At 36.7% G+C, this 27,431-nt stretch overlaps 1 protein-coding gene across 23 annotated transcripts in view; it reads left to right on the forward strand.

The window, feature by feature from the left end:
* INPP4B (inositol polyphosphate-4-phosphatase type II B) overlaps nt 1-27,431 on the forward strand; it is a 988,233-nt gene that overhangs the window by 890,396 nt on the left and 70,406 nt on the right. For all 23 annotated transcript variants that reach the window (XM_054252895.2, XM_054252897.2, XM_054252896.2 and 20 more), the window contains 2 exons: nt 2,576-2,716; nt 7,679-7,776. In XM_054252895.2, the coding sequence (XP_054108870.2) occupies nt 2,576-2,716; nt 7,679-7,776 (239 nt within the window). The remainder of the gene's footprint in view (nt 1-2,575; nt 2,717-7,678; nt 7,777-27,431) is intronic.

Here is a 27,431-nt window from a genome sequence, read left to right on the forward strand (position 1 = left end):
AATTTATACATATGCAAAACTAGCTCACAATACATTATAGGTCTAAATATAAGCACTAAAACTGTAAATCTAGAAGAAAACTCAGGAGCAAATGTTTGTAAGTTGTGTTTAGGTAATGAGTTCTTAGACAAAATGCAAAAATCAAGACCCAGAAAAGAAGAACATAGATAAATAGGACTTCATCAAAATTATAAACATTTAAGCATCAAAAAATACCATTAAGTAAATGAAAAGACAAGCCACTAATTAGAAGATAATATTTACAAATCATATATTTGAAAAACCACTCATATTCAGAATATGTAAATAAACGTTACAACTCAATAATAATGGCACCAAAAACCTACTTTAAATATGAGCAAAAAGTTTGAATAGCCATTTCACCAAAAAGGGTATATGAATAATTTATAAGTACAAGAAAACATATTCAACCTAATTCATCATTAGGAGAATAAATTTAAAATCACAGATACCAATTCACTCACACTAGAATCATCAGATAAGAGCAAATATTGGTGAGAATGTGGAAAACTTGGAACCCTTGTACATTGCTGGTGGAAATGTCACTTTAAAAACAGTTTGGCAGTCTTAAAAAGTTAAATATAAAATTACCGTGTGACTCTTAGACATGTACCCAAGAGAAAATGAAACATACTTTCACACTATGGCTCATTCCCGCATGTTCATAGCAGCATTATTAATAATACCCCAAATCATGGAGTAATCCAAGTATCTACCAGCTAATAAATGTGTAGACAAAATGTGATATCTATACAATAGAATGCTATTCACTAATAAGAAGGAACAAGCTACTGATACATGGCACATGGATGACTCCAAAAACAGTATGCTAGGTGAAAAAGGCCTGACAGAAAAGATTACATACTGTATGAGTTAATTCATGGGATGTATGCAGAAAAATAAAATTCATTCATAGGAAATAGAAAATAGATGAGTGGCTTTCTGGGCTGGCAGTGATAGTACAGTTGATTGTAAACAGGCACACGGAATCTTTTTAAGTTGATGGAAATGTACTAAACCTGGATTATTGTCATGATTGTGAAATTCAGTAAATTTGCTAAAAGTATGAATTATATACTGAAAATGAATGAGTTCATATCAATTATTTCTTAATAAAGCTGGTAAAATTATCACAAAGAAATTTTATGATTCACCTTTGGAACAAGGTTAAAACATGAACTGACTCATTGATGCTTCTCATATTCCCGAAAGACTGTTCACCAGCCTGTTTTAAATGGCATTGAGAGCAATTAAACAAAGAAAAATAATGTGCTCATTCATCTGAGGTAATGCTAACATCCCTGCTTGCTAAATTCTTCGTATTTACCAGGTCTCTATTTCATAGCTAGGAAGAAACAAGTCTCAGAGTCAGTGGTCCATACTGTTTAGCAATAATGTTCTACTAGGAGAAATTAAAAAGCTTTTTCACAAAGAGGCTCACTATTTACTCTATGCTTATTTCTCCAATGTGTATTTTACAATCCCACCACTCTAAATAGTTCTTGAAACACATGAATTTTCCCAACCTCTGGGCAAAACTTTCTAAATTTCTAAATTCAGTTCACACTGTATCAGAAGATGTCAATTTTTAAAATATATAAGTAGCTACTCTTATTAATCATATTCCAGGGACAGGGATGAGGGTGGAAACCATCATTCTCAGCCAACTAACACAAGAACAGAAAACCAAACACTGCATGTTCTCATTCATGAGTGAGTGTTGAACCATGAGAACACATGGACACACGGAGGGGAATATCACACATTGGTGACTGTCAGGGTGTGCGGGGCTAGGGGAGGAATAGCAGGGAATGGGGGATGGGGGGATAGCATTAGGAGAAATACCTAATGTAGATGAGGGGGTGATGGGGATGTATCTGACCACCATGGCATATGTATACCTATGTAACAAACCTGCATGTACCCCAGAACTTAAAGTACAATTAAAATTTTTTTTTCAACATTAAAAAAATAAGGGTAGTTTTTAATAGACATTTCCAATGAAAAATGCTCTTGGAATATGTTAATGTTTCAAAATGACCAGAATTCCCAAAAGTTACACTCTAAGCAATAAAACCATTACCTTTCCATCAGCCCATCATAAACAGAAACACTCATCAATACTAATAACAATCGGGCCATACCAAAAAATTATATAAATGATTTGATTTATTTAGCTTTACTTTATTGAAACAGCAGTCTTTAAATTAGTGTTCTTATTCTTAGGACTGATTGAGTTTTAAAAAATAAATAAAGAAAAAAAATTGAGGCTATTAATGCACATGACCCTGGGTATGCAAAAATGAACTAAACATTTTTTTCCTGAAGGAATTCAGAGTGAGGTAGAGAAATCATACATGTAAATGAATTCTAACAATTATTCATGTCAAGTAAGTTAATAAGGAGAAGAATGAATGAGGAATGTAAGCATATAGCAAACAGAAACCTAAATCAGTGCTATATTCCAACCCTTTTATTGTTTTCTTCCAATAAATCTAAAATAACATAAAACAAATAAGTAATGCTTCTTCCCTTTGTCCTCTGCCTTCTTTAGCGAACATTACGTGGTAGAGGTCAAGCTTCCAGCCAGAATGTTTGAGTCGCTACCTCTACAGATTAAAGAAGGACAGTTGCTTCATGTATATCCAGTACTCTTTAATGTTGGAATCAATGAACAGCAAACTCTGGCTGAGAGGTAAGCTTTTGTGTAAAAGTGGCACTTGAGTTTTTTCTTTGTTTCTTTTAAATATATGAGAAGTTTGACATGTTTCTGCATATAAAACTTGCATCAATTTATAGGTGACATTTTCCTTTTTATCAATACCAAATTATTTGATATAGAAGGTAAATTTTCATATTTAAGGAATCCTGGCCCAAATCAAATTTAAATGTGGCAAAAACATTGAGGAAAATCTTGGTGCTTATGATAAATAAAGCATTCGCATGGATTAACCTCCTTTGTTTCCAAATATCTATGTGTATATTAAAGTTTGGAATTTATGTTGATACCTCAATATTGTAAACAGCTAATAGTGTCCACATTTTTATCTAAAACAGAATAATCATCTTTTATTGTGTTTATTATAATGGTTCTTATTTGGTAATGTTAACATTTTTTTTTTTATAATGACTTGCTGAGCCAACAAATGATTTTACTATGATCCTATGAGTCACTGTTAAAAAACACTTTTTTTTTTTTTTGGCTGGGCATGGTGGCTTACACCTGTAATCCCAGCACTTTGGGAGGCCAAGGCAGGTGGATCACCTGAGGTCAGGAGTTTGAGACCAGCCTTGCCAACATGGTGAAACCTTATTTCTACTACAAATACAAAAATTAGCTGGGCATGGTGGCAGATGCCTGTAATCTCAGCTATTACTCACGAGGCTGAGGCAGAAGAATTGCTTGAACCTGGGAGGAGGAAGTTGTGGTAAGCCTAGATCGCGCCACTGCACTTCAGTCTGGGTGACAGAGTGAGATTCTGTCTCAAAACAAAACAAAAAAAACAAATCACTTGTTTAAAATACTTATTTTTACATCTTAGGTGGTTCAAATATAGAGATTACAGAATATGTAGATAACAGTTAAAGATTATAGAACAGGCCAGGTGCAGTGGCTCGCATCTGTAATCTCAGCACTTTGGGAGGCCGAGGCAGGTGGATCACCTGAGGTCAGGAGTTTGAGACCAGCCTGGTCAACATAGTGAAACCCTGTCTCTACTAAAAATACAAAAATAAAAATTAGCTGGGCATAGTGATGGGCGTCTGTAATCCCAGCTATTCAGGAGGCTAAGGAAGGAAAATCGCTTGAACCCGGGAGGTGGAGGTTGCAGTGAACCTGAGATTACATTATTCTCTCCAGCCTGGGCAACACAAGCAAAACCGTCTCAAAAACAAACAAAAAAAAGATAATAAAACATACTTTTGAAATATATTGGAGAAAGAAGTTACTATCTTGGCTGTTGGGGCTGGCTGGAGAAGTTCCTTCACAGGCAACAATTTGGGGAGTTAGACATTCTTTGATATTATAACATTTAACAAGCTTCCTTGTCTGTAAGCCACTCTCCAAGTGACCCCTGCCCCATAGGTCAGTTTAAAAGTGCTTAGCATACTCATTGCCTTGATAATAAAGCACTTTTGAAAGATAGGGTCTAGGATCAGATTATATTCTATTTATCTCTAATTTGTTTCTCAGCAAATTCAATGTTTGAGATGAATGATATTCCTGAGCATAAGCTATACAACTTAGAGAAGGGAGCAGCACTGTAAATTCTCTCTTCTTTGGTATGCTAGAGTAGAATGTTTTGGATTGGAATTAATAAAGCCTGTGATTGTGATCTTGAGAAAGAGATGAGACTCTTCCATTTACAGACTTTTCAAAGACTGGCCAGCATTATATTTTTAAGGCTTCTAAACTGGACTAATTTGTATCATTCATGTCATTGTGACTGTTCTAGTTGTCAGTCATTTTATTTAAGAGGTGTCCTTTCCTTCTCATCTCTCTTGCATGCTAAGAGTGCACTTTTTTTCACACATGGAAGCTGAACATGACTCACAAGACTGCAAAAGGAGGCAAAATGGCAAAGTAGGGAAAACCCTGAGAGAAGCAGAAGGCCTGAATTTGCATAGCACTCTGACATTAACCAACTGCTAATTCGAGCAAGTCGCTTTCTCTCTGTTCTCTGAACCTCCTTTTCCTGATTCTGAATTTTGGGCATTATAAGACAATATCTACGTGTTAGATATGCTATGTAATCTAGGAGTAATACTTTACAACTGTTCACTGAAAACCAAAACATAGATGTTGTATATGACCATTCTTAGATAAATAAATACCACTGGTCTGCTTGGGCTGCTGTAATAAACTACTATAGACTGGGTGGCTTAAACAACAGAAATTTGTTTCTCATAGATTAGGAGGCTGGGATGTCCAAATTCAAGGTTCTAGCCAATATGGTTTCTGATGAGGGCTCTTCTGGCTGTCAGACAACTGACCAAATTGCTCCCTGTCTGTTCACATAACCTCTTCTTTGTGTTTGTGGAAAGAGAAAGCCCATTCTCATGATCTCATTTAACTTGGATTACCCCTTAGAGGCCTTATCTTTAAATACTGCCATTTTGGGGGTTAGGGCTTCCACATATGAATTTTAGTACAACACAAACATTTACTTCATAACACTACTCTTACTCCAGCAAGGATGGTTTATTTAACTAATTTATTTATTTTGAGACAAAGTCTCACTCTGTCACCAGACTGGAGTGCAGTGGCACGATCTCGGCTCACTGCAACCTCTGCCTCCCTAGTTCAAGTGATTCTCCTACCTCAGCCTCCTGAGTAGCTGGGATTACAGGCACCTGCCACCACACCAGTAATTTTTGTATTTTTAGTAGAGATGGGTTTCACCATTTTGGCCAGGACGGTCTCGATCTCTCGACTGCGTGATCTGCCTGCCTAGGCCTCCCAAAGTCCTGGGATTACAGATGTGAGCCACTTCGCCTGACCAAGGATGGTATTTTTAAAATACCAGTTGATTGTAGTGTCTGAAAAACTTACAAGAGTATCTTTCAGATTCTATGGAAACTCCTCCAGATTTTGGGGGTCTGTATCCCTGTTCTCCAAGTTCAACTCTATAGATATTGAGCACTGACTTTATATCAGGCACTGCTCTTCGGAGCTATGGGACATAAGGAGAATAGAGGGTACCAAGAAGCATGGAATCTGATTCCTATCCTAAAAGAATGTATAATCCAGTAAGGAAGACAAGTCAACAAACATTACATTACAGTTTGTCTGATAAAATAATTAAAGGTGTGAAGGGACAGGAATAGTGCGTAAAAGAAAGTGATTCACAGATGGGAGATGAGTCCATGGGGGAAGTATCAAAGAAGAGATGAGCCAGGCTTTAAAAGATGAATCAGAATTAACCAAGCCATCAAGGAAAGTAAGACATTCCACTCAAGCATGGATAGCATGTGAAAAGTCCCAAAGGCATTGAAACACTGCTGCTAAGTGAGGATGGTGTAACTACATTCCTACAAGAGGCTTTGGAAGACTTTGTGGAAAGTTAGATGCTAAACTAAGGAGATTATGAGACATCATCCTTTCAGGGAGGATGTAAGCATTAAAGTTCAGTAAACTGATAGGATGAAAAATATGTTAGACTAATTTTCCAGCATTTCATTTATTGCATGGTGCAATGTCTGGTGCATAGTCGATACTAAATATTTTTGGTATAAGTGAATTCATTTTTCATTCAGACTGAATGATCTGACCAGGGTCCAAAAGATAAACTGGAAATGAAAGAGACTAGAGACCTAGTTCTGTGGTATTTGAAAAGCTTTAGGAGAGTTCAGACTGGATATAATTAAATGTCTTAATATATAATGACAGTGGCTGAGAAGAAGAAAAAGGAAGAGACATGAAAACACTGAGGAATAGTGGGTAAGATGAGGAAAAGAGGAGATCCAAAATGATGCTAGATTTTGAACCTGCATTAGTGTCAAAATATTGGGGATTAGCAATATTTGCTTAGAAATGGTTCAAAGGGGCCAGGCGCGGTGGCTCACGCCTGTAATCCCAGCACTTTGGGAGGACGAGGCGGGAGGATCATGAGGTCAAGAGATCGAGACCATGCTGGTGAACATGGTGAAACCCTGTCTCTACTAAAAATACAAAAAATTAGCTGGACATGGTGGTGCGTGGCTGTAATCCCAGCTACTCAGGAGGCTGAGGCAGGAGAATTGCCTGAACCCAGGAGGCAGAGGTTGCGGTGAGCCGAGATCGCGCCATTGCACTCCAGCCTGGGTAACAAGAGCAAAACTCTGTCTTAAAAAAAAAAAAAAAAAAAGAAATGGTTCAAAGGAGGAGACAGTTTTAATTTGGGGTTGTGTTTCATTTGAAGTGGAGTGGGAAAATGCACACTGAAGTTTTCCATTTATATATAGAAATACAGCTTTAATGGAGATACATACTGGAAGCCATATACATAGCATATTTTTATAGAGAGACAAGTAGGTTTTAGGTTTGAACTTGGTCAGTTCTCAAAGAGAACACAAGGTTAGTGACACACAGGTAGACAGGTTCATCTTGAACAAGAGGTGGAGGACTACTTGTTCAGAACAATTTTACTTCATGGTATGAACAGAAAAAAAATGTCAGCAGAAATAATCTACTCTCTGGGAAGAGGGCTCTACGTGTGCCTACAGCAGTTAATAGTGTGGGCAAGATTGCATGCAGCCCAGTGCCCAGTGCTTGTCTTCTGGACCCCTCCCTATGTTGCCATGAGTGAAGTGGAAGGTTTGATAGTTAATAAGAAAATTTGGTTAAACATACAGGGATGCAGCCCTGGTGTGGAGTAGGATGGGAAAATGAAGATCCATTACGCTCATGCACAGAGGCTGGTATTTTACCCTTGGTATTTCATCTAAGTTCACATTTGATGATTGTGAGGATATTTGATGTGTTAGAAGTGATTAGTGAAATCAGGACCAGTGGAGATTGGAGTATGTTTGAAATCACCATTGTGCAATGTAGCTTGAAAAATGAGGCAGACTCCTTCCTTAGAAAATTTTTCCAATCTATTTAAAAAGGAAAGGTAAAATGTGTTACTTTCTGGTACTATTTTATAACCCATAACTGTTTTCTTTCTTCTCTACGTAGGTTTGGAGATGTCTCTTTGCAAGAAAGTATTAATCAGGAAAACTTTGAACTTCTACAAGAATATTACAAGATATTTATGGAAAAGATGCCTCCTGATTGTAAGTATGCAAGTTACGGAAGACAACAGTAATGTTTCCTTGATTATAAATCTTTAGAAGCGGTCATATGTAGAGGTCAATGGACTAAAAAAGCATGGGGTGGAGAGCTATTTTAAAGATCTGAACGAAAAAGACTTATTGCGAAGGTGGCATGGGTAATACCTGCGTCATTCTCTTGATTGCCTTCTTGAATGTGTCCTGCTGTTCATTCGGAGACAGTAATTTCATTGCCACAGGAAAATGCCAAATAATAAAAAAATGGATGTTATAATTAGACATTTGATGGTCTGATAAAAATTTTATATAATTCTAAACCATAGAAAAGACTTGAATGAAGATTTAAGTCTCCATTTATAAGCTACATCACACATGGGACACATATGCAGGAGAACACCAGATATAATACCATACCAGTTCTAGAAGGTAATATTGTATTGCAATATTTTATGCAAAAAAAAAAAGGTAAGGCATCCAAGCCTTTCAAAATGTCTTTTACACTTTTGGGATTTTTTTTTTTTTTGAGGGGACCATCGCTCAATTCTACATTTCTTTTCTTCATTGTATTAAGCACATAACATGTGAACAGTTCAAAATCAGAGAGCTGGGAATATATTTGGAATTTGTCTATAAATAATATAAATATGTTGAGATACTCATGATAATAAGCTAAGTTTTAATAAAGTAGGAAAATTATAATTTAGCTAAAAGCTGTAATCAAAGTCTACTTGTTACTTCTTGTTGTGTAATCATGGGCAATGTGCTCACTGATTTATATTCTGTTATTTAGTATGAAACATCTTAGGTGGTGGAGTGTTTATGTCTTCGTTACCTAATGAACGTGCTATCAAAATATTGCTATGGCATATGCCTGCCCATGTTTGGATAGTTAAAAATGTCACTTGCAGTTTTTATATTATGATTTATATTATTTTATTTCAAGTCAAATATTATTTTTTGCCAAAATGAATTTAAGTACATGGAGATTCTTTGGCAGCAAGCATACTTTGAATATTAAATTTGTTAATTACCTGAAAAGTTAATAATGTAGGTAAAACTATTTTTTCTTTAGGAATTAATGAAAAAATAGTTTACTGTAACTTGGATATTAATGATTTTTTTAACAAATCACTTATAATTTGGAAAAAGAGTCTCCAAATTTTTATCAGTAGCTTGATAAAAATTATATTTTTTAATATTCTTGAAAAGTATATGTGGTCCCCAGGCCAGCAGCATCAGCATCACCAGGAAACCTGTTAGCAATGCAAATTCTTAGGCCCCACTGTGAATCTACTAAACTCACCGAGTCTGTGTTTTCATAGGCCTTTCAGGTGACTTCTTATTCATGCAAATGCTTGAGAACTAGTGATACGCCATCCTTACACAAAACATATATTACAAAGTAGGTTGCTGTCAAAGTCTGTGAAGGCTTTCGGTACTAAAAACAATCATTTTGCTAAAGAAATATGTATAAATACTGTTGAAATATTACCTGAGATATGAAATACTAAATAATTCTATATTCAAGTAACTTAAACTCTTCGTAGGAATATAAATTTAAACATTTTTAGCTCAGGCCACATGGTGTGAAACTCCATCTCTACAAAAAATATAAAAATTAGCCAGGCATGGGGTGTGTGCCTGTGGTCCTAACTCCTCAGGAGGCTGAGGGATGAGAGGATCACTTGAGCCTGAGAGACAGAGGCTGCAGTGAGCCAAGATTGCACCACTGCACTTCAGCCTGGGTGACATAGTGAGACTCTGTCTCAAAAATAATAACATGAGATTCTATATAGTGCTAATCAAATATAAACAAGTATATTTTAAAACATGTAAATATATTTTTCTACTTGAAAATGAGATGGAATTTTGCATAAAACTGATTGGATTTCTTTGCTCACACAGTTGTCTGAACATACTGGATGTTTTCCTGATATTTTAGTTCCCGTATTTTTTGGAGACAACTGTACTCAGTACAGAGTAGTGGTGTAGTATGGCTGTGGTTGTGCTCCATAAGAGAAGTACAAATCCAGTCCATACAGTTATCATGACATATGGCTTTACTCCTCCTGTAGACATATTGCAAGCCAAAGCATGATTTGAGTTGTGTTCTATTTAAGGATAAAACCATAAAGCTTTTATAAGAGTATGAATAGGAGTTAGGCCATTTGCTAAGAATGAAAGAACTGTTCATGCTGGGTCATATTCATAATCCATATAATTTATTAATTTCCTTCTTTCATAGTGAAATCAAGGGGTAATTTATGTCAATGTTAAAGGATAGGTTAATTTCTTAAACATATTACTTTCAGTTTATTATGGATGTGCTGACTTTTAATTTACTGATCCTCTTTTTAAATGATTTATGAACTAAGCAGTTGAATTCTATTTTCGAAGTAAAAAAATGTTTCTTCTCCAAAGATTTTCTTAACCTTAAGGGATATCCGTGACTTTTGTTACATCATGACTTAATGATAAACTAATTTTAGCTTATATATTCACTCCCAGTCAAGTAGCTCTCATCTTTTTACTCTTCTCATATAGAAACATTTATGGACTAAATATTCTCCCCAAATGTCTTCTAATTCTGTTACATATGTAGCAATTTTAATATATAGTCTCAATTCAGCAATCTACAAACATGGAATAGTTTTATTTTGGTTAACTACTACCAGTTTTATGAAGCACTCATCAGCCTTTAGAAGTTAGTAATTGGGGATAGGGGAATGGATAATTAAAGTTGCCAGTCAACATGCCCTTTCAATATGTTTAGCATAGTCTAGTGTTTTCATACTACTTAAAATCTCAGTTTCATTTAGAATAAATATTCAACGAAATTCAGATATTATTATCCTCCACCCCCATCTTCCTTGCAACTGCAGAAAGGCCATTACTGAAAGTCCTGGTAGGACAGGGAGGCCTCTATGTCTTTCTTTTTGAGAATTTTATGGGCTCTAGAACTGGGATGTGCCTGTTACAGAGAAAGAAGGCACGTATAAGAATCCCAAAAGTGAACAGCAAATCTTTCCTGTAAATCTTTGCTGAATCTTCAACTGCAGCAAGTAATATATTGTTGGTCCTCAGTATCCATGTGTTCTGTGTCTGCAGATTCATTCAATCCAAGATCAAATCTATTTGAAAAAAATAACTATGCAATGACAAAAATATTAAAAGTTTTAAAGTATAGCATAACAACTATTTCTATTTCCATAACATGTATATTGTATTAAGTATTATAAGTAATCTAGAGATAAGTTAAAGTGTAGGGGAGGATATGCTTAGGTTATAGGCAAACACTATATCGTTTTATTTAAGAAAATTGAGCATCCATGATTTTGGTATCTTCTGGAGTCTTGGGACCAATCCTTATTGGGTACCAATGGACAACATATATATCTGTCAGATAGACAACGCTGTTGATGACTACTCTATCTGGGCACATGGATTGTGTGTTTCTCCCACCAAATCTCCTTTATATGTGATGCAGCTCTCAGACAGTTGTTCTTCTGCTGACTCTAAGGCACGAGAAATCTTCAGAAGTTACTTCCCCTCAGGCCCGAGCTGTGATATTCACTGGCCCCTTTGATCACTCTGAGAATTCCACTGTGGCAGTTATTAGTGGTTCTCCCTTTTCTTGCTCTAATCTTCCTGTTGGGCTTGATGATCACAGACATCCTTCACGTTCCCTTTTGTGCCTACCTAAAGCATTCAGACACTTAAATTTTGTGTTAGAAATAAAATAAAATAGTACTTCTGTAAATCACTAGCACATACTGCTCTGTGTGTAGTCACCACTGCATCTCATACATGATTCAGGGCTACTGGAAGAAGCAGATAAAGCCCTTTCTGTCTTCCTCTTTCCTTTAAAGGAGGAGGGACCAACTATTAAAGTATTGCAAGTAAAGTATCTGTCCTTTCTCTAATAATAATGCTCATATCTTTTGTGTTTTATCTGTAACGAAGAAGAAGAAGATTGTCATGCTGCTCTAATGAAATTGTACTGTAATGATGCCTGTGCTGGCACTCTAAGGATGAGCTTACTAGCACTGTGAGCTAAGAAAGAAAAACAGGCAGGGCGTTTTGTTTTTTAACCTGTTCTATACTTTTTCTACAATATTTGACATTCCTGTGGGTTTTTTTTTTTTTTTTTTTTTTGAGGAGTCTTGCTCTGTTGCCTAGGCTGGAGTGCAGTAGCGCAATCTCGGCCCACCTCCTGGGTTCAAGCGATTCTCCTGCCTCAGCCTCCTGAGTAGCTGGGTCTACAGGCATGGACCACCATGTCCGGCTAATGTTTTGCAGTTTTTTAGTAGAGATGGGGTTTCATCATATTAGCCAGGATGGTCTTGATCTCCTGACCTCATGATCCACCAGTCTCGGCCTCCCAAAGTGCTGTGTTTTATATATGGTGTTTCGTCAACTACATAAATAAGGATTGTATACAAAACACTTTTAGAAAAAATAATTTAGTATTGTAATGAGGGTAAGTAGAATGTAGTTGTGTGTATGTATGTGTGTGTGTATGCACAATTTTTACTGAAAGCCTCATTCAATTTAGCAATTATCGGTGAAGATAACAATATGTGGAAAAGTCTGTGCTATTCAGTTTGGATGATAAAAGATGAATAAGATGCAGTCTGTGCACTACTAGCTTTCAATTTAAATACTGAAGGTAATCAAAGAATAATCTACATTAAGGCTAAACCTCTTTCTGGAATAATAGTTGTTATTTTGGAGCGTTGATTCTTTTTCTGAATAGCTTAGCTTTGTTGCTGTTGCTGTTGTTAAAAAACTTTTACTTTCTACTGATTGCTTCTGACACTCATTGTGACAATGAGCGTGCTTCTGACAATGTTAACGCATTGTCACAGATTTTATTTTTGCACCGGGAAAAATAAAACATCCTTTGCATTATTTATATTTATTAAAAAAATAAGAAAATAGGATATAAATCCAATATTTTATAGGTAATTAACTTCAGAGGAATTATTTGAATAGTTTCTTATGTAGTTCACATAGAAAACATGCATTATGAGAACATTCATAAGTGTAAGGACGAAAAGGACTAAGTAACCCACAATAAGTGGAAATTATTGGTGATTGAGTCAAATAAACTAAATGAGAAGAATACCATCCATGTGAAGGTGAGCAACAATATCAAATGTGTTGATGAAAGAAGAATGAAAATGGAAGTGAAGCTATTGGATTTGATGACTGTGAATCATTAACGGTATTTAATGGGGTCTTTAATAAAAAGCATGGACTAAAATCACATTACAGGCATTTAAGGAAAGAATTCATGTTGTATAATTAGAGAAATAGAGTGGTGAAAGCTACTCCCTTAAAAAACTTAACAGTGGATACAAATAGAGAAATTAAAAAGTAGGCTGAATGCAATAGAATCAAGAGAGGGAGTCTTTCATGAGTCTCTTTTTCCAAGGTGGTAAATTGATGAGTGTTTAAAGACAGTTGGAAACTTCAGGGTGGAAGTTATGGGCAAAGGACTGATACTTGATCCTGCTGAGAGGTTCTAGGGAGGTAACAATGATAAGGCCCCTGAGACTAGCCAGAAAGCTACCCAGAAGCCCTAAGAGAGCAAAGGGCTAGGCCTCTCATATGATGCAAAGACTGAAAAAGTAGTACTCTGGCTTCCAGGGAAAAGGAAATATCTGTCATGCCTGGCTGAGGTCCTTTAACACCTGAAGAATTCCAGAAAAGAGTCACAGAAAACTCTTGAAGATGGATACAAAGGTTTTGAAAGAACCCTAAGTGTAGTCTGGGGTTAGTCTTCAGACCTCTGCTGATCCAACACTTTCTCTCACATCTCCCACGGTCCTTTGGTTGCTTCAGAGGAAAAAGCTTCAAAAAAAGACTGTCTTCACATCCACTTTACCAACTAAAAATCTGATCAATCATGATTCTCTATGATATTCATTTAAATTCTTTTAGCTTAATTATTAAGATACAACCCTTAAATATAATTTGTAAAAGCTATGAGTGTATGTCAAGGTTTTAAGTTAAGTAAACAAATATTTAGTACATTTAGTTATTAGGGCACAATTTATTTATATTAAGGTATTCTGTATCCTTTGAACTTACAGTTTTAGTTAGCATTTTTCATTTTTAGTATTTCAATTTATCTTAAATATTATTTTAAAAATGATTCATGGAGCAAAGGTGGCTTAAGTCAAAGTACAACTAGAAAGAAAATTATAGAAACTCAAAATAATACGAAATTTATGAAAAGTAAAAGGACTCCACTGGACAAGTAAACCTGCCTATGAGAGGATTTCACAGAAGCATGTGGGAAGGGGGAGCTTTACTATAAGTACAATGCAGAATATCTAAAATTGAATATTGTTAGGTCAAATAATGGAGCAACTCATGCCTCATACCGAATACTGTGTCCAAACATCCATTGAATATGTACCAAGATTTTCCAACACAGGATAGTACTCTCTAGTACATCAAGATAATTTTTCCAAAACAAGTGTGTGATAATGCTTTTCTTAATGAAATTATTAGATTTGTTTTGAAACGGAATGAAAAGAAGAAAGCTACTAGGATATCATACAGAATCATATTCCATGTATAATCAACTTACAAATCAATGCACATGAGAGTTTTGCTGAGAAACAGAAAACTAGCTACAACATTTATAAAACAAATAGTGCTCTGGAAGAAATCAACATTAGGTTTTGGCAGACCTCTTTAGCAAACTGCACTGCTGGACTCTCCATACTGTTCAAAGCCACAGACTGTGGAAAAGCAATCCCTATCAGATGTTAACAGATACCTTGTACTAGAAAAAGATAATATCACTGAAAACAGAATATAAATTGATATATACTTGGTACATATATCAGAAGAGTTGCACTATATTTTATCTGTTTAACAATGAGAATTAATGCTACTTAAGTGACTATATCCTTTGTAGTGATTATTAGACGAGCTTGTCACAGAACCAGAAACTATATGGTGGAATCAATACTGATAGCACCAGCTGGGTGTGCCACATAGCCGGACAATGCTTCATAAACAAAAAGGGTGAATCTGATACTAATCCACTTTCTGCTTATTTACCTAAAACTGGAATCCACGTGCATTGGTATTCACAACATCCCAATGTGGCTCATTGCTGCCACAAGTTTCAATGTGCTGCTTTCACCTTCTCATAACATGGTATGTTGGGTATTTTTCATTTCTGCTTTCCAGAGCCCTCTGTCATTAGAAACCAACACTTATCTTGAACCTGGATTCCCAGACTCCACCCACAGAAGGTCTTCAAATGATCGGATTGTTTCTGATTAGCAAAGAGACTTTCTGATATAAGTTAACTGTTTCCCCAGTTCTACAATAATTTCTAAGTTATCATTTTTCCACACATGAAAATATTCAGTTTCCTCTGAACAGTTCACATTTATATAAAGAGATCCTTTCTGAATGTTAGGAGAGCCTCTCCACATTACAGAACAGTGATGTCAGAGGGGGCCATTTTTTCTCTCAACTAAGGTTCAATAGTGACAAAAAGCACTGTTAAACTTTGCCCCTTCATCACCTTACTCTCTTTTCCAGATATTTCTATTCTTTCTGCATCATTTTCACTGTCTGTAAACTTTAAGGAGGAGGTCAAGCTATGTAAGGAGGGATTAACCTGCAAACAAGATGACGAAGAGAAGGGCAGCTGAGTTAGGATATTAGCCTAGGCTATACTGAGTTAAAATATTTAAAAATAATGCCAAGTTCTCAATGGTGGTATTCATCAGGGCCCAGACAGGAAATCAAGAAGACTAGGAGTTTACAAATTAAACAGGATTTGGTGCAGTCACCAAGAGTTTAGTAATCAGTATTGTTAAACTAACCCAGAGTTGCTAAACTAACTCAGAGTTGCTTTTAACCCAGGTGCTAAAAGGACAAAGGTCAGAGGTAGCGTCACCAAAGGCCAAAAGTGGGGCTATACAACTGGATCTAGAGTGTTCATGAGGACTGTCTAGCAAAACCTGGGACTGTGAATGGAAAAGTTGCCCAGTGAGAGCCGGAGCCATAGAAAAAAAGATATAACCACTTCCAGGGTTTCTTCCATAAGAAACAGAAAGGTGGGGGCGGAACAGGCTGGCTTCTAACTTCCTCCTGCCCTTGACTCTCCCTCGGGCTCCTCATTGCCCAGACTTAAATATGAGTTAGAGGTTGCAAACAGCCTGGAAATGAGATTTCCTGTGATAACAAGCAAGATGTGGAAAGGTACATAAAGAAATGAGAGCAAATCAGCAGTTGATCAGCATCTTTGACTCCTGTGCTACTCAGTATCTTTCCTTGCCTTTTACACATACAAGAGTAATTTCAGACAAATCCATATCTGGCTGTAGGGTCAGGATTTTGTGTTTTAACAAGCCCTCCTGGAGATTCTGCCTGCACAGTAAGATCTGGGAACCACTTGCTTGGATTTATCAGATGTGATAGAGTTAGCTGTCAAAGTTTAAATGTACATTTTTGTATTGCATTACACTCTGGACATGAGAGTAAAAGAAGATAAAATTGCCCAGAATGTAAAAACTGTTCATCTTTTATTTATCTGTTGTTTTAACAAATATCAATAGTTGAATGACCTAAGTGAAATGTATATGTAAAACAACTCAGCTGTAATGATGATTCTGTTCAATGTGAGATTACCTTGATTTGTAATATTAAGCTAAGTAAGTGTGTCTAAATTTCTTAACTAGAAAGAATAATCTGAATATTACAGGGCTTTATCTGGTATTTTTATCAAACGTGAAGACATAAGGGTTTAAAAATAGAAGATATGAGGATTTTCTTAAATTAACACATGAATATCATTCCAGCAGGAACTATACCTTAGACTATTACACAGTAATAAAATTTACTTCTAGTAACTTCATTTTATGAACATCTCAACAGTCATACCATGTAGACATCCAGATATATAAGTGAAAAATCCAGTCAGTCATTCAAATATTTTGCATGTTTTATTTGGAAATATTGAGACAGGTGAGGAGTTCTTCACATATTGTCCATATTTGGCATTGCATAGACATATGAAAATGTATGAAAGGGGTTGGCAATAGAAAGGAATATTATGTTATACTGCAGGACAAGCTTAAGTTTGAAAATGTCCCAAAAAGAGTAGATAAAAGTGGAATTAAAATTTTTCACCACCCATTTTTTCATCTAAACTCATTCCAGTAAGTCTTTTATCCATGTAACTTCATGGAAACTGTTTCTGTCAAGAGCCTACATTGTTAAGCCCAGTGCTCAGTCATTTGCCTTCATCTTCCTGGATCTAGTAACAGATGTGACATGGTTATTTATGCCTTCTTTCGTTACTGGCTTCCAATCCACCACACTCTGTGATTTCTCCTGCTCTACGGCTATTTCTTTTCAATCGCTATTCCTCATTATCTTTCCAACGTCTCATGTTGGAGTGACCCAGGATTTAGTCCATGGATGTCTGCTCAGCTCCCTAATTGAACACAGCCTATTTGCTTTAAATACCTGCTATTAACTATCATTGTTCATGTCTACATCTCCAGCCCATCTCTCTTTCTTGAACTCTTGTATTCTGCTTAATACCTTATTCTTTGCTCCTGATAAGCCCTTAAATAGTTGTTCTTCCTACAGTCTTCCCCATCTACATTTATATCAATTTCAACCTTTTCGTTGATATAAATTTCAATTCAGGGGGAAAAAGTAGCCACCCTTGAGTCTCTTCTTTCACACCCCCTTTCCAGTCCATCAGAAAATCTTACCGGCTCCACTTCCAAAATATATGCCACCAGTTTTCACCACCTGCGTTGCTACCACCCTGTGCAAAACCCTTCTTATCTCCTCTAGATATTGGGAACAGCTTCCTCCTAGTGTCTTTGTTTCCTTTCTCACTTGTCACTCAGTCCACTCGTACCCACTACATCCAAAGTGCCTAATTTAAAATCAAAGTCTCATTCTGTGTCTCCTCAGACCCTTCCAATAACCCCCAATGTTGTTGGTTTTGTTGTTGTTGTTTGTGTGTTTTCAGAATAAAAACCTACATTCTTACAATGGCCTCTAAGGTGCCACACAGGCGACCCCTTTGATCTTTGGATCCCTCTCCACTTCTCTCACACTTACCTTACTTTGCTCCACATGGACCTCCTGCTGTTTCTTGGGACTTTTTAATGGCTCTTTGCTCTGTCTTAAATGCCTTCCCCCTTATAGGTCGCTCACTCACCTTCTCTAAGTCTTCACCCAAATGTCACTTTCTCAGTAAGGCCTTTCTTAACCACCCTCTTTAAAATTGCGATCTCCCACCCGCTGGAACCCTTCTCCCTTAATTTTTCTCTGTAGCCTCTATCATCATGTAGCATGTAATATGTCATTTACATTATTTGACAGTGACCTCTTGCCACAATGTAAGCTCCAGGAGGACAAGTATCCTTGTCTATCCATTGACTTTATATGAAAACTACTGTCAACGTTGTCTGGCATGTTGTTTCTATGCCATTAACATTTGTTAAATACTCAGTATAAGTTGGGTCATTTAGTTGGATGTTTTAAAGAATCAGAGAACAGCAGAAAGCTGTTGGATCTTGGAAATAATTTAATCAAGAAGATGATAAGTAACACTATTCCTATTAATAATTGTTGAGTGATGCAAGGATTAAATAGTGAAATTATTTTGGAATTCACATTATCATGTTGAAAGTTCTGAGAAAGTCTGTAGGACGGCTGGCAAACTATTTTTGTAAAGAGTTAGTAAGTAAATAATTCTAGCTCTGTGGGCCATATGATCTTTGTCAGAATCACCCAACTTGGCTACTATCATGCAAAATAAGGCATAGACAGTATGTAAATCAGGTTTGGTGCAGTGGTTCACGCCTGTAATCCCAGCACTTTGGGGAGGCTGAGGCAGTTGGATCACCTGAGGTCAGGAGATCGAGACCAGCTTGGCCAAACTGATGAAACCCTGTCTCTACTAAAAAAATACAAAAAATTATGCAAGCATGGTGGCGGGTGCCTATAATCCCATCTACTCAGGAGACTGAGGGAGAATAATTGCTTGAACCGGGGAGATGAAGGTTGCAGTGAGCAGAGATCATGCCATTGCATTCCAGCCTGGGCGACAAAAGTGAAACTCCACCTCTAAATAAATAAATAAATAGATAAATAAATAAACGAACATGGCTGAGTTTTAATAAAAATGTGTTTACAGAAACAAAAAATGTATGACCTGGGTTTAGCCTGCAGGTCAGTTTGCTGATCCTAATCTATAGTGTCTAAATTAACTTTGTCTAAAATATCCTTTTTTTTTCATTATGGGAACAAAAACATATATCTGAAACCTCCACTTGCATTTTTCTAAATAAGTGTTCCCCAGGGTATAGTTTAAGAAATACTGATTTAGTCCAACCCCATCATTTGCTATGAGGGACTTGGTGTCCAGGATAGATTTTAGGTTCACATACCCTTTAGTAGGAGAACAGAGACTAAATTCCATGTTCCCTGACTCCCAGTCAAATGTTCTTTTAATTTATATGCTGCCACCCACCATTGCTGTCTAATGGCTTCTGCACTCAATTTAAGACTGTAATTTTTAAATATTTGAATATTTCCAGCACCATGCTTTCATTTTCTGTACATATATTTTATATAGTTGTAATTACAAATTTATTTTAAACTCATTGCAGAAGAAACTCTGAACTAACCTTTTGAAGTTTTTAATGCTTTTTTAGCATTAAAAAGATTGAGATAATTTTTTATCTACTGTCTTTTGAAGCACTTCTGTTTCTTTACAAAAGAAAAACTGAGACGAAATAATAACCAATTTTCGTTTCCTCAATGCATGTTAAACCACAGACATAGACTTTATTTTTAATATACTTTAAGTTTTGGGATATGTGTGCAGAACGTGCAGGTTTGTTACATAGTTATACATGTGCCATGGTGGTTTGCTGCATCCATCATCCCGCCATCTACATTTGGTATTTCTCCTAGTGCTATCCCTCCCCTTACCCCTCCACTCCCCAACAGGCCCCAGTGTGTGATACTCCCCTCCCTGTGTCCATGTGTTCTCATTGTTCAGCTCCCACTTATGAGAGAGAACATGAGGTGTTTGGATTTCTGTTCTTGTGTTAGTTTGCTAAGAATGATGGTTTCCAGCCTCATCCATGTCCCTGCAAAGGACATGAAATCACCCCTTTTTATGACTGCATAGTATTCCATGGTGTATATGTGCCACATTTTCTTTATCCAGTCTATCTAGTCTATCATTTTTTTATCCAGTCTATCATTGCTATTGTGAACAGTGCTGCAATAAACATACATGTGCATATGTCTCTATAATAGGATAATTTATAATCCTTGGGTATATGCATAGTAATGGGATTGCTGGGTCAAATGCAATTTCTATTTCTGGATCCTTGAGGAATTGCCACACTATCTTCCACAATGGTTGAACTAATTTACACTCCCACCAACAGTGTAAAAGCATTCCTATTTGTCCACATCCTCTCCAGCATCTGTTGTTTCCCAACTTTTTAATAATCGCCATCCTAACTGGTATGAGATCCTATCTCAATGTGGTATTGATTTGCATTTCTCTAATGACCAGCAATGATGAGCTTTATTTTTTTCATGTTTGTTGGCTGCATAAATGTCTTCCTTTGAGAAGTGTCTGTTCATATCCTCCACCCACTTTAAGTTTTTTGTAGATTCTGGATGTTAGGCCCTTGTCAGATAGATAGATGGCAAAAGGCAAAAATTTTCTCCCGTTCTGTAGGTTGCATTTAACCTGATGATACTTTCTTTTGCTGTGCAGAAGCCCTTTAGTTTAATTAGATTCCATTTGTCAATTTTGGCTTCTGTTGTCATTGCTTTTAGTATTTTAGTCATGAAGTCTTTGCCCATGTCTATGTCCTGAATGGTATTGCCTAGGTTTTCTTCTAGGGTTTTTATGGTTTTAGATCTTATGTTTAAATCTTTAATCCATCTGGAGTTAATTTTTGTATAAGGTATAAGGAAGGGATCCAGATTCATCTTTCTGCATGTGGCTAGGCAGTTTTCCCAACAGCATTTGTTAAATAGGGAATTCTTTCCCCATTCCTTGTTTTTGTTAGATTTGTCAAAGATCAGATGGTTGTAGATATGTGGCATTATTTTTGAGGCCTCTGTTCTGTTCCATTGGTCTATATATCTGTTTTTGTACCAGTACTATGCTGTTTTGATTACTGTAGCCTTGTAGTATAGCTTGAAGTCAAGTAGTGTGTTGCCTTCAGCTTTGTTTTCTTGTTTTCTTTTGTTTTTGTTTTTGCTTAGTATTGATACCACAGACATATTAATGTCCCTTTTACATTTTAGGCTAGATCAAATCTTGAAATACAAACATCAATACAAGTAACAAAGATACACACACAACACACATACAAAGGTCTACCTGCTTGCCCAACCAGGTATTCATCTCTGCTACTTTGTGGTCCTCATAATTTATAGTCACCAAATCTTTTAGCTAGCATTACTCAGCTATAGTATGTGTAGGTACAAACTTAGATTTCTTGCCCTTTAATCATCCTAATATTTCCTTTATTATTTCCTTTTCAATGAGACTCTCATCTTTTTTGAATGTCCAACTCTTGCATTTCACATTCTACTACTCATCAAAGATTGGCAGGCCTCCCAGTATGCCAGTCTAGTAAGTCAGCACATAATGGCATGAAATCAAAAGACATAAATTCAATTGAAAGCTCACCTAGGTGAGTCACTTCATGTTTTCAATGCCTGCATTTCATTGTCAGCCAAATGAGGATAATTATTTTATATATACCTTGGATATATAATTATTTTATATATACCTTGCACATATGGTAGAATATATTCTACCATAACCTCATTGGGGGAAAAAAGTTAATAATAAAATCTCCACTGTCAATTTCTCTGACTAAAAACTGTCACATGCACTTATGAATATTAGAGAGATGGTAATGATAATTGTGATACACTTTGAGTTTTTCAACAGTTTTATTTCTCCTATATAATAACAAGACAACTTATCAATCTAGTTAAATTTGATCATGAAGCTCTTTCAATAGTTTGAACCAAACTTCCTCTCTTCTCTAACGAGTACCCTCTCTCCTTCTCTGTCATTTCTATAATCTTTTATATCTATATTGACTTTTTTTTATGAAATTACTGATTCTCTGATAATCTTTCAAAGAAAACACACATTTTTCTTTCTGGAATGCTTTCAGGAATAGGTGAGTTCCTGAAATCATCATTAGGATAAGTTCTTTGGTCCCACAGTACAAAATAAGATGGATACTGAAAATATTAAGACTTGTCATCCCTTTTGAAAATAAATATCTGAATTTAACAAGAAGATAAATTTAGATATTGATTATAGTATGATATCCAATAAAGAGACAATTAAAGGTGACTAACCTTCAATGAAACATCAAATTAAAAAACAACTAAAACTTATTATTTCACTTTTTAGATCCGGTTTTCCCACTCTGTAATTCACTCAGCTGTTTGGCATAGCACTCTTCCAAACATTCACTCTTTATTTATCATCCTCCTCTTCCCCAAACCATAACTGCAAGACCTTTTGTTTCCAGTCGACTTTTTCTTCCATCTTTATTTTGTAATTCTCCCAATTCTGTATCACAGAATGTCAGATAGAGTGGAACTCTCCTTAGAAGCTAAGTAAAGGTGAGAAATTGAAGTCTCAAGGATAAAGTTGTCTTTATCAACTGGATCAGAAAATAACAGTGTGAGCACCTAGAGTAATACCTTTTGTTGCCATTGATAAACTGTAAATATATGAGTGTCCCAGATTACCAAATCAGAGACCACATCAAAAAAGGAGCCACATGAATAGAATCAATTGTAGGCTTCGTACTCTTATTACCTCTTTCTTTCTCATTTTGGAGACTTCCAATGAAGCTTTATTTCCATCATCTTCCTTTATTTGACTTGATTTATATCTTTCCTAATACCTCAGAAATTATTAGTTTAATTTATTCTATATAGTAAGAAATATTCAAGACCTCATTCTTCCTTGCCTCCAGGAGCCTGAAGAGGTAGGCCACATACTGTGACTACTGGAAGGATCCCCAATCTTCTCAACCATATCCCTTTTTCTCTTTCTTACAGTTTGTGATTTAATTCCTTCCACATTGCAGGCAAGAGGAGAGGCATGGAAAAGTTGAGCTCTTCTTTTTGAGAGAAGGGTTTGTTATGCATTGCCTCCCTGAGCTGCCATTTGACCTTGATGTATTTCACTAGCAGTCTGTCTCTTGAACGGGCAGGGAGGTGAGGGACTCAAATCACCTCAAAAGCTGTGTTCCTTCTCTACCTAAAGTTTGAGGAATTCATTCTTACCCTTTTTTTCAAACTTTCATGTGGAGAATGGGCTCTCAATGGGCCTTTTATTGCTTGGGCTATTGTTGGGGTAAAATGCAGGATGTAGAAAGTTAGCGTAGGTGAAACAAAGAAGGTCATTCAGTTGCCTTCAGTGCCAGCACCTAGGCCACCTGAGTATGGGCAGACATAGTTGTCCACCCAGTTTAACCTGGCTCACAAGAAGGCTGAACTGGGGATTTGTCTAAAGCCCTTCTCATACTCCTGCTTTCTTTCCCACTCTGCTCTATAGTCTGCACTTGAACTATCTTAGGCATCTTGAGGACACTAGAGTTCAGAGTTGGAGAGCCATTTAACAAACATCTTTAGATCTGTTGACGTGACTTTCAATGGTTTGGAAATCAAATTATGAATGCTGTCTTTAAAAATATATATAAACAGGAACTATATTATATTATTCTCGCTGTGCACCACATTCCATGGTCATCAATGTACAATGTTGATTGAGGAAATTTAAAAGAATTTGTAGTATATTGCTTTGAGTATAATTTTAAAATTACTTTTACACTTTGTTTTTTCCTTTTGCTATGGGTGATGCAACCTTGAAATTTGTTTAAGACATGACACTAAAAGTGTGTATTTTCAGCTTGGAGCCAGTTGGAGTCTTGACATTTGATTTTTTTGTATTGCCTTCTTCATAAATTGAAAATTGGGCTGGGTGCGGTGGCTCAAGCCTATAATCCCAGCACTTTGGGAGGCCGAGGCGGGTGGATCACGAGGTCATGACATCGAGACCATCCTGGTCAAAATGGTGAAACCCCGTCTCTACTAAAGATACAACAAGTTAGCGGGACATGGTGGCATGTGCCTGTAATCCCAGCTACTCGGGAGGCTGAGGCAGGAGAATTGCCTGAACCCAGGAGACGAAGGTTGCGGTGAGCTGAGATCCCGCCATTGCACTCCAGCCTGGGTAACAAGAGTAAAACTCTGTCTCAAAAAAAAAAAAAAAAAGAAAAGAAAAGAAAATTGGAAATGCAATTTAAATAAAACTGATTTTAATGGAGTTTTGTCTTTTCTTATTTTTCAAGATTTTACAGCATCTGAAACAACATAATTTTCAGTTTTAAGAGATCTCAATGGCTTTTACCCAATTGCATTTGTCTGCTTGCTAGTACAATTAACTATAATGATTTTAGAATTAATTGTAGAAGAGACTTGATGTTACAGAATACAGTACTCACCAGACTGGGCAGTGAAAGCAGTATTCTCATGTTAATTTTTTTCATACTTAGAAGTACAGGCTCTTTAAGTTGTTTTTATTGTACTTGTTCTATTCTAGTTATTTCCTGTTAACAAGCTACCTCAAGTTTGCTGTTTCAAAATAAGAATAAGTTATTTCTGCTCACAGATTCTGTGGGTTAGGCATTAGAAAGGGAAAGTGGGGATGGTTTGTCTCTGCTCCATGATATCCATGATGTTCAGATGGAAGGAGAAATGCCTGGGGGCTGACAACTGGAGGTTTCAGTACTCACATCTGGCACCAGGGCTAAGTCAACTCAAAGGCTGGGCTCAGCCGTGACTGTGGACTTAAGCACCTACACAAGCCCTTTGATGTGTCTTGGGCTTCTCCCAGCATAGAGGCTGAGTACTTACAGGGAGCATCTCAAATTGAGGAATACAGACAGCAAAGTTCCAAGAGAATTATCAGGCAGGAGACATGATCAATTGAGACCTGGCCACAGAGCATTACTTCTGTCATACTTCATTAGTCAAGACAGTCACAAGCCCACTCAGATTCAACTTGAGGAGACATCCATTCCACCTCTCAATAAAAAGTGTTGAGGAATGTAGGACCATGTTTTAAAACCATCACTGTAGATGTGACTGATTTGCTGCCCTCCAAAAATACACTGACATGTCCTTTCCTCATTCTAAATCAACAGTACACATTTGTACATGGCTGGTCAATGGTTAAGATGCACATATAACAATTTACTTACCTTAGGATCTTTTTGATTGCAAGTGACAAAAACTCTTAAACTGGTGTAAACAAATAAAACTTACTGATTAACCTCACTGAAAATTCTAGCAGTAAGGTAGGCTTCAAGAGAGGGTTAGTTCAGTGACTTGGCAATATAAAGCAATATCTCAGGCTGGGTGTGGTGGCTCATGCCTCTAATCCCAACACTTTGGCAGAGGCAGTTGGATCACCTGAGGTCAGGAGTTTGAGACCAACCTGGTCAACATGGTGAAACCCTGTCTCTACTAAAATATAAAAATTAGTCCGGCATGATGGCAGATGGCTATAATCCCAGCTACTCGGGAGGCTGAGGTGGGAGAATCGCTTTAACTTGGGAAGCAGAGGTTGCAGTAAGCCAAGATCAGGCCACAGCACTCCGCCTGGGAGATAGAGACTGTATCTCAAAAACAAAACAAACAAACAAAAATGTATCTTTTGTATTTTATCATTAGGCTTCTCTTCTATCTTATCATGTTAACTTTATGCTACATCTGGTCCCCTCATGGCTAAAAGATGGCTGTACCAGCTAACCCTATGCTTAACCAAAGCGCTAAGGAGAGGTTCCTTCCCTCTTCAGGAGCTTTGCTCAACTGGAACAGCACAGACCACCTGCATATCCTTAAAACAGTTGCTGAGATGAGAGTTTAGTGCCAACTGGTTTAGATCATGTCCATTCCTGAACTAGACTTGATTTCAAGGGGTATGGATCACACCAGTGGACCTCAGAGTGGGAGTGTAGTGCATTCCACGTAAATTTTGTATCTGCCACTTAGTGGGAAATGAGTAGATTAGGGGCTGGAGAGGCAGCCATAATTTCCGATTCATCCTGGAACAGTTTCTGGCAACATAGTTATTTGGCCATAAGAAAATGAAGCTATTTGACATCATTAGCATCACAGTGCAGTGAGCAAAAAGGCCATGGTCCCATTCCTGTTTACTTATTAATTCTCTGCCTGTGATTCAGGTCAATGTCGTATTCAGAGCTCTTCTTATTAAAGAAACCTATTTGACCTAACAAGGAGAAAATAGATCCTAAAGCTTGACTCTCAACTTGATTATTCTGTTCCATTGGGGAGATGGGAGAACACTCACTGGCTTTGTGAATGTTCGTAACTGAGGTATGTGCCTGCATGTGTGTGAGGAAACTCTTTCTTACTTTGGATACATTCTGACTGTTTCCTGAAAAAGTAGGCTTCCCATCTGAGGCTATGAACTCTTTTTCAAGTGCTGCTAGTATCTTCTGTTTTTCAGAGGTGACACAGAATTTAATAATGTAGCCTCTTCTGCCAAGGCTCTTATTAATTGTTTTCCACTACTAGTCAATGACGCATGACAGGACTATTGTCCTCATTTTGCCGTTGAGGGAATAGAGACAGAAGGTTAAGCAACTTGCCCAAGACTACACATCAGAGCGGTGGTAGAGTTGGCATTAGAAATCATTTTCCTGGAATCTGGGCTCAGTGCTGTTTTTAAAAAGCAATTATAAAAGTTTCAAACAAACAAAAAGAATAAATCATAAGTAGCACAGATTCGGGAACCCATTACTCAGCTTTGGAATTTTGTGAGAAATAAGTATTTACAGATAGAGAGACAGCTCCCTTGGTATCTCTCCAGGTTACCACCCTTAACCATCCCCTCTTCTGAGAACATGAGTACCCTGAATTTGATGGTTTACACCCTTATACACGTTTTACTCTATCTTTATGTATCCATAAAAATATGGCACAGTTTTGTACATTTAACTGTATTATTGCTGTTATCTTGTAGGAATCTTCCTATAATTTGTGCTTTTTTGCTCAACATCATTTTTGTGATATATCGATGTTGACACATGTGGCATTTTTGTATTTTTACTTATTTAGTATTACTTTGCATGAGGATTATGTGTATAGGAACATTTTAATACTTTTTTGCTATTTAAAATTATGAGCAATAATTCAATAAACATTTCTGTAACTTTTACCTCTAATTTCTTAAACTCTATTTGAAAAAAAAATACTGTCATGGAGATATGCATAGAGACTTAATTGCCCGTCTAAATTTTGTTTTAGAATAATGCAGGAGTGAGTAGCAAAAGTAAGACTGGTTGGCTATAGTTACAATTGAGGAGACACAGTCTAAGCCTAAAACCAACTCACATTCTGTGTACCTCACAATTTTCAGTTGATACATCAGGATCTATCATCACATCTTGAAATCTCACCTATTAACAAACTGGCTATTACTAATGATACTGCTTTTCTGAACCAGACCTGAATTTCTGAGGTCTGCAGAATTTTTATTGGGTTAAAAAACA

This window comes from Callithrix jacchus, chromosome 3, assembly GCF_049354715.1.
Source record: "Callithrix jacchus isolate 240 chromosome 3, calJac240_pri, whole genome shotgun sequence".
NCBI lineage: Eukaryota > Metazoa > Chordata > Mammalia > Primates > Cebidae > Callithrix > Callithrix jacchus.